The sequence below is a fragment of the Neofelis nebulosa genome, chromosome 11 (genome assembly GCF_028018385.1).
Source record: "Neofelis nebulosa isolate mNeoNeb1 chromosome 11, mNeoNeb1.pri, whole genome shotgun sequence".
NCBI classification, from domain to species: Eukaryota; Metazoa; Chordata; class Mammalia; order Carnivora; family Felidae; genus Neofelis; species Neofelis nebulosa.
In genome coordinates this window covers 64,877,870-64,886,245 of record NC_080792.1, presented here as the reverse complement: position 1 = coordinate 64,886,245, position 8,376 = coordinate 64,877,870, and the positions used below count along the sequence as shown (strand labels likewise).

Sequence of the window (8,376 nt, the reverse complement as noted above, 5' to 3'; positions counted from 1 at the left end):
TTTCATGTGGTCCAAGGGATGCCCAGATTCAACATTATTTCTAGGTGTGTCTGTGAAGGTGTCTCTGAATGACATTAGCATTTAAACCAGTGTACTCATGAAAGCAGGTGGCCCTCCCCATACAGGTGAGCATCTTCCAGTCCATGGAGGGCCTGAACAGAACAGAAAGGGGGAGAAAGGTGGAATTCACCCCTTTCTGTTTCCTGTCTGCCTGCTGAGCTGTGAAATTGGTCTTCTCCTGCCCTTGGACTGGGCTTTATCAGCTCCTCTGGTTCTCAGGCTTTTGGACTCAGACTGAGGTGCACCACTGGCTTTCCTGGGTCTACAACCTGCACGTGGCAGATCGTGGCAGATCATGGCAATCTCCATAATTGGAAGAGGCAATTCCTCATAATAAATCTCTTCCTATGTATATATCCTATTGGTTCTGTTTCTCTGGAGAACCCTGATTAACTGAGGTACATGAGTCTTCATCTGAGCATGCCAACAGCCTCCAGCTACACAACCCACACAGCTTTGTGGGTAGCGCTAAGCAGAGAGCAGGCCTCAGGCCTTGGGATATGCTTGGTGACGGGGTCAAACTCAGGTGGAACAGGGATGGGACCAATAGATCGTCTAGGTGCAGGGTCTGGCCAAGGAGTGGGCTGAGGTCCAGGGGATTCTGCCTTACCCACTCCCTGGGGAGACTTGTGAAGAGCAGAGTGTCAGAAGAGCTGGGGCTGGGCCTCTGCAGGACGCTGATGGGGGAAAAGGCTGCTCTACCTCTGCCCCCACCTGCCCTGAGCCCCAGGTGGGGGCCCCTAAGGCCCTCCTGGTGCTTCCTTCTCAGAAGCTGTGGGTCCCTGCTGCTACATTCTAGGAGGGAAAGGGGGCTGGGTTTGGTGGGAGGGAATGGCAAGAGTGTGGAAGGGGACAGAGTATCCCACTCACCCCAGAACCCCAGAATTTCTGCTGTACAAAGCAAGTGTTTTCACCCCCGTGAGGATGTGTCCTCTCTACTGCTTCACCAGGCATGTGAATTTGGACAAGAACCAGATTTCTGTGGGGTTCAGCTTCCTCAGGAGGATGGTGAAGTTACTCTACCTCAGGGATCCAACTTTGCAGGCTGGCCTCCTGGGCAGTGGTCCATGAGCCTCAGGCAGGTGCTTCCTCCCTGGACGCTCCCATGGGGCCAAGGAAAGGGCCACAAAGGCTGCCATGTGGCCATTCCCCAACCGACACTGCAAACTCAAGAAAGTTCAGGAAAGTGGTGGCTGAGAACCAGGCGTGCAATGACCCCACCCCTGGGAGGGCGCAGGCGGATGCTGGCCCAGCCCCGAGATGGTCCCAGGAGCCCTGGCAGCACAAAGAAGACAGAGTTCAGCACCATGTCGTGGATTCCTGTCCTGCTGGCACTGTTCACCCACTGGGCAGGTGAGAACACCCCAGAGCTAACAACCCCTGGCCCCATCCCCTGCCCTCTTCTGCCTTGATGCTCAGGTGCTTCTCTGTCCCCAGGCTGTGTCTCTCAGCCCGTGCTGAACCAGCCACCATTTGTGTCCTCGCCCCTTGGAACAACAATCCGTCTGGCCTGCACCTTGAGCAGAGACTACGATGTCAGGATTTATAACATCTACTGGTACCAGCAGAGGCCCGGCCACCCTCCAAGATTCTTGCTGAGATATTTCTCCCACTCAGACCACAGCCAGGGCTTCAAGATTCCCCCTCGCTTCTCTGGATCCAAAGATGTGGCCAAGAACACGGGCTACTTGAGCATCTCTGGGCTGCAGCCTGAGGATGAGGCTATGTATTACTGTTCTCTGGGATTCCAGGTCTTGGATAAAGAAAGGGAGATGAGGGGAGAGAGAAGGGAAGAAAAGGAGCCTGCTGTTTTGGGGTCCCCAGCACCCCCAGACACACTTACGTTGAACTAGAGACCAAAGGGCACACTTCCTCAGAAAGAGGCGAGTGTGGGCAAGGAGGGTGGGCTATGGGCTTCACAGAGCAAAGGAGAAAGCCGCTCAGCTTCTTCCTGTCCAGAAACTTGCTTAGACCCCCCTGAATGTGGGATTTGGGGATTAAAGTTGCTTGTGTCTTGAGAAGTTGTCTTGCTGAGTTTGTATGTCTGGTGTGCTGAATTGTTCTGAGGAGGCCCCAGATGTTCTGGGAAAGGTGAGAATGAGTGGAATGCATCCTAGAACCAGCCTAGGGTGATAGCCCAGGAGACTGGCTAGGCAAAATGCTAGCCCCTGCTCTTGTGGGTTCTGAGGGGCAGGAGCTGCACCCTGGGGGACGATTCTGTTGAGGACAGTCTGCTCTATTGTGCAGGAGTTACAGGGTCAACAACTTAGAAAACGCCTCTATTGGGCCTCTGGGGAGGACAGTGGGTCCTGAGTGATAGGTCTGGAGCGGGTCCTCCACGTCGGTATTCTGACATTGGGACAGTCACTTCTCTGTTGTGAGGCTGTCTTGTGCACTGTAGGATGTCCAGCAGCATCCCTGGCCTCTACCCACCAAATGCCGGCACCTGTGCCCTCCTGCCCCTAATGATGACACCCAGAAATGTCTCCAGGCATTGCCAAATGCCCTCCAGGTGGCAAAATCACCTTGATTAAACACCCTTGATCTCGGTGAGAGAAATGGGCGTATTCTTTGGCCCAAGAGAGTGGCAGGGGCTGGCAGATATTTTCTATGAAGGGCCAGATAGTAAATCATTTGGGCTTTCCAAGCCATATGATCTTTGTCCCAACTACTCTGTTCTGTCCTTATAATGTGAGAGCGGCCACAGGCAATACTATGTAAACATATGGGCATGGCTGTGCTCCTACTTAATTTTATTTACAGAAACATAGGGCTGGGCCAGATATGGCACCAGAGCTTGCCAGCCCCTGCTCCGGCGAAACACTACTGCCACTGGGTTTCAATCTAGCCATGTTTGGTGGGATAATCAAGGTGAACCTTACTTCTTCCTGTCTGATAACTCCATGGAAACCTCTGGACCCCTGGAGAAACCTGCAGGTAGGGGGCGTGGCCTCACTGATAGGCTTCTTGGGTGAAGAGGGTATAGGTGCATTCCTGCAGGCCTGACCCATAGCACAGCATCCTGAGCCCCTGGGTGGTGGGTCGGGATGTGCCCTGCAGAGAGAGACCATGTACATAGGTACATAGAGTGGACATGCCTCAAACTCAGAGAGGTGGCAGGTAAACCATCTCCCCTGTGATCCCAAACTTGGCTGAGAGCGTCCCTTTATCAAGGGGTCCCCCTGAGAGTGGGCATGTGTCAATACTGGCCCTTCCACATGTGCAAAACAATGGTCTCAGCTCATGCCACGCTCCAGGTACCCTCTGAGCTTCTACTTCCTCAAATGCACTGCACTCTTCCTGCATCAGACCTTTGCCCCCAGACAGGGGCCCCCAGGCCCATGTTCCTAAAGGCCAGCCAGGTGGCCACTTAACCTGCTGTTCTGCTTTCATCCTTTGTGATTCTGGGATTCCATGCCTTGACAAGAAACTCAGAGAGCAGAGAGTCAGGTTGGGCTCCTCCATTATCCTAACGCTCTGCCCCACCAGATCCATGCAGGGTGAGCCCCTGGACTTGGGCCTCAGGCCAGCCAGAGTGTGAGTCTTAGCTCTGGTCAGCCCCGGAAGGGCCATTGGAATTCTAGGCCAACATCCCCTTTGTTGTATGTAAAGAGGATCATAATAGCATTGACTGATTTCTATAAAGCACTTTAATGGCTCCTCCACAAAAGAGTAGTGTTAATATTTCCTCATCAGTGACCAGGCCTGGCCTTCCTCCTTGTCAAGTCTGAGTCCATTCCTTTAGCCTGAGTCATTTTTCACCTCCACCATTGGCTGGCCTCTTGCCTGTCCCCTGCTGCAGCTCCTCCTCATTTTCACTCCCAGATCTGGTCCTGCCTGCACTCCTCTCCAACCTTTGTCTCTCACCTTTGAAGGCACATATGCAAGCCACATTTGCAATTTTCAATTTTTTGTTGGCTACATTTTTTGAGGAAGGAAATAAGAAACAGGTGAAATGATTTTTGTGAGTTTATTCATTTTGAGAGAGAGAGAGAGAGAGAGAGAGAGCAAGCGAGCATGCGTGTGCAAGTGGAGGAGGGACAGAGAGAGAGGGAGAAAGACAATCCTAAGCAGGCTCCTCACTGTCAGCAAAGAGCCCAACTCCTTGGCTTGCCCCCACAACCCGTGAGATCGTGAACTGAGCTGAAATCAAGAGTCGGACGCTTAACCAACTGAGCCACTGGGTGCCCCACAATGATTTTTTAAAAATTTTTTTTAACGTTTTACTTATTTTTGAGACAGAGAGAGACAGAGCATGAACGGGGGAGGGTCAGAGAGACGGAGACACAGAATCTGAAACAGGCTCCAGGCTCCGAGCTGTCAGCACAGAGCCCGTCGCGGGGCTCGAACTCACAGACCACGAGATCATGACCTGAGCCGAAGTCGGCCGCTCAACCGACTGAGCCACCAGGCGCCCCCACAATGATTTTTAATAGTACATTTTATTTAACTCCATCCATCCCAAGTATTATCATTTTGGCATGCAATCTAAAAATTAGCTATGAGACGGTTTAAACTCTTTTGTTGTCATGCAAAATCTTCAAAACCCAGTGTGTAGTTTGCACTCGTGGCTCCTCTCTGTTTGGACCAGCTACTTTCCAAGTGACCAACAGCCGTCTGTGTCTTGGGCAGGACCATACAGATTGAAAGGATTGAATTCAGACTCCTTCTCATGACAAGCCTTCGGAAGCTGGTCCAGATCTGGTCCCAAGTCCAAGGTCTTATCCACCTGCCCTCAGTGTTTCTGCCACATTAATTCATCTGCAATTGATCCAACACCTCATCCTCGTGGTTGCTTCAGACGCTTTTCCTAAGCCATTCATTTGCAGACAGAACTCCCTGTCCCTTTACAGTGTCCTCCAGCTGACTTCCCCAACTCTGGGCTCCACAGTGATCTCAAATCTCACTCCTTGGCCAAGATTTCCCTGACCTCTTTAGGCAGTTACTAGCTTCCTGTCATGTGCAGCTATTGTGTTTTCCTAACTATGTTTAGCACCTACCAGACAGATCTAAATTTACCCTGCAGGTCTCTCTCCTTCACTAATCTGCACATTCTTGGTGGGCAGGATCTCTTCTACTCATTTGATGTGTCTGGTAAACATGAGGTGATAACAGAGTTGAGCGAATAGGTGAATGAGTAATTGATCACATAACAGAATGAATTCTTGAGTTGCAAAGACCCTGCCATTCATTCATTCTAAGATCCCCTGAGATGGCTGGGGTCATTGGGATTCCCTAAGAAGGGAAATCATGTCACATCAGTGAGTGGCCACATTCTGTCCATCTGTTTGTCTTTCTGTCAGAGTCTTTCTCTCACATATGCACACACACACACACACACACACCTCTGATGCCTTACATATGAAGCTGGTGATGGTGTACAGCAACTGGGAATGGTGTGGGAAGGAATAGGTCAAAATCGGCCGATGCAGGGAGAACTTTCTGAATCAGTAACAGAAGAGTGAGATGTTGGAGAGGAGGGGGGATCTGGTCGCTGATACTGTAAAGAGCTCCCCCACCCCCATCATCCCTAAGCCTCTCTCTACAGGGCTCCCAGGTGTGACACAGAACAAAGGTGTGTGGTGCTCAGAGCTGTGGTCTGTGACAGAAATGCTCGACACAGCTCACAAATTTGAGACAGAAACACAGAACCCGATGGGCTTGGTATGGCATCAGTGGTACTGAAGAGGGAACCCACCATTCTGACCTGAGTTAGACCCTGAGACCCTTGAAATCTGAGGAAGACCCAAGGGTCTTGAGGGCTGGAGCATGCCAAGCAGACAGAGTGAAGATGCAAGGGGTTCCCGGAGCATATAGACAGTCAGAGTGGTTGTGACACAGTTTGGCAAGACGAGCTCGAGGAAGTGGTCCCCACAACAGGGGAGGGTGGAATTAGCCTCCAGAGGCCCTTTAGGACATGGAAGCCTCTTGTGTTTCATTCTAAATCGTGTATTTGTGATGGGAGCACAATGCCCAAAGCCATTCGCTCATTACTGGGTGCTAGCTGGAGATGTTCTCATTCTTGCCTTCCTCCTTCTTCCTTTGGTAAGAAAACTTCCCCTCATCAGGGATTTAGTCACCTGAGGAACTATGTGTATGGCAAAGGCAGGATAAATATTTGATCTTTTTTCCTTTTTTTTTTTTTTTACCAACTATCAAAGTAACAAGGCTGTGTGCCAGCTTCATCCAACTTTGATTTGTTAGTGTCATGCTAAGTCTATGGATATAAGCATATCTGAGGTGTTTAAATCCATTGCAATTATTGGAAGTTCTGTTTTTGACCAGTAGAAGCCCATTCAAATTGGTCTGTAATCAGGAACAGGTGGATATGTCAAAAACAGTACGTTTAATTTTGTTTTCAGTATTTACACAAATGTGGGTCAATTTTCATTCCAGCTACTTCTCAAAGGGATGATGATTTAGAACACACTGAATGGAGAAATGGGTTTTAGGAAAGAGAAAGGAAAGAGACCCCCGGAATGGGAAAATCAGTCTTTTGCAATGCTTAATGTGATCATAGTAATGATTAAGGCAAGAACCATAGATATGTGCCAAAACTCTTGGATTCTTGGTTAGCAGGGTACAAAGCATGTGCTTGGTGCAGTCATGTCATCCCACAAGTCTACTCACAAAAGGAACATGGACATTTCCATGGGAGAAATTTGGCTGTCACCTTCAATGCAGAGTCACCTCCCATGCAGGGCTCAACCCTAGCTTCTCTCTCTTTTAAAAAATGTTCATTTATATTTAAGAGGGAGAGAAAGGGGGGGGGAGGAGCAGAGAGAGAGGGCGGGACAGAGGATCTGAATGAGGCTCTGTGCTGACACAGAAAGCTCGACACAGGACTCAAACCCACAAGCCTCCAGACCATTAACTGAGCCGAAGTCAGACACTTAACCAAATGAATCGCCCAGGCACTCCATCCTGGCTTCTGTCTTAATGGGATGATCCAACACGGGTCCCTTCTGGAGGGAATAATGGGAAGTACTCTATGCCAGTGGAGTTGAAAACATTGTACCTGAAGATAGTCAAGCTTCTAGCTTTTATCCCCAGTTCTCAGGAAATACAGGGGCCCCAGGAAAACAGCCAGACAAACCCAGACTGTGGAACGCTGGAAAAGAAAATTGGCTTGGACTGTCAGAAAAGTGATTATCAAGAAAGAAAAGGTGTATATATTCTTAAATGAAGAGTCTGAAGATATCTAACAAGTAACCAGAATGTATGCACTGAGATTAGGTCTTCTTTTCAGGCCAAACCAAAAAACAAACAAACAAACAAAATTTCCAAAACAGTAGCTATAAATAAAAATCATCTTGTGGACCATTGTGGAGATTTGACTGGGTAGCAGATACTAGCTATAAGGGGATTATAATAATTTTATTAGATGGGATCATGGTATTGTGGTTTTTTAGGAGAAAGTGTCAAAACATCTGCAACTGAATTTTTCCAAACTTTTAATTTTGAAATAATTATAGATTTTCATGAAATGGCAAAATAATGTACAGGGAGGTTCCATGCACCTTTTCCCCAGCTTGTTAACATCTTCCATAATTAGAGTACGGCATCAATACCAGGAAGTTGACATTGGTATAACCCAGATCTTATTTTGGTTTCTCTAATTCTACCTGTGCTCATTTAATGTTATCACATGTATCTTTGCACAATCACCACTGATCCAGATATTTAGCTCTACCATCACCACAAGGCTCCTCCATGCTACCCCTTTATAGCCACACCCTCTCCTCATCCCTTCTATCCCCAGCCCCTGCAAGCACTCATCTATTCTCTATGTCTTTAATTGTCCTTTTGAGAATGTCATAGAAACATAATCATATAGTAGGTAGTCTTTTGAGACTGACTTTTTTCATTCAGCAGAATTCCCTTGAAGTTCATCCAATTTGTTGCGTGTATCAGTAACTCATTCTTTTTTATGGCTGCATAATATTTCATGGAATGGATTACCACATTTGTATAACCACTCTCTCATTGACAAACATTTGGGTAGCATCACATCCAAAAATATTTCTAAATATCCCATAGTCATAAATAGAAATCCTTAAACTATAAAACTTCTGGGAGAAAATCTTTGTGACCTTGTGTTAAGCAAAGATTTCATAGATGTAACAAACAAAAGTACTATCAATCCATAAAATAACAAGTTGATAACTTTATAAAAATGAAAAATGTCTCTTCTTCAGACACACTGTTAAGAAAATTAAAATACAAGCCACAGGCTGGGAGAAATATTTGCAAAATACATAGCTGATAAAGGGCTTCTATCTAGAATATATAAAGAACTCTCAAAACTCAACAATA

The 8,376-nt window shown here is 47.7% G+C and overlaps 1 protein-coding gene across 1 annotated transcript; it reads left to right on the top strand.

Moving 5' to 3' along the window:
* Positions 1 to 1,286: 1,286 nt before the first annotated feature.
* Positions 1,287 to 2,081, top strand: LOC131490467 (immunoglobulin iota chain-like). The gene is made up of 2 exons (XM_058692845.1): positions 1,287 to 1,413; positions 1,498 to 2,081. The coding sequence occupies exons 1-2, from the start codon at positions 1,302 to 1,304 to the stop codon at positions 1,911 to 1,913; spliced, it is 528 nt and encodes a 175-aa protein (XP_058548828.1). The 5' UTR covers positions 1,287 to 1,301; the 3' UTR covers positions 1,914 to 2,081.
* The last annotated feature ends 6,295 nt before the right edge of the window (positions 2,082 to 8,376 follow it).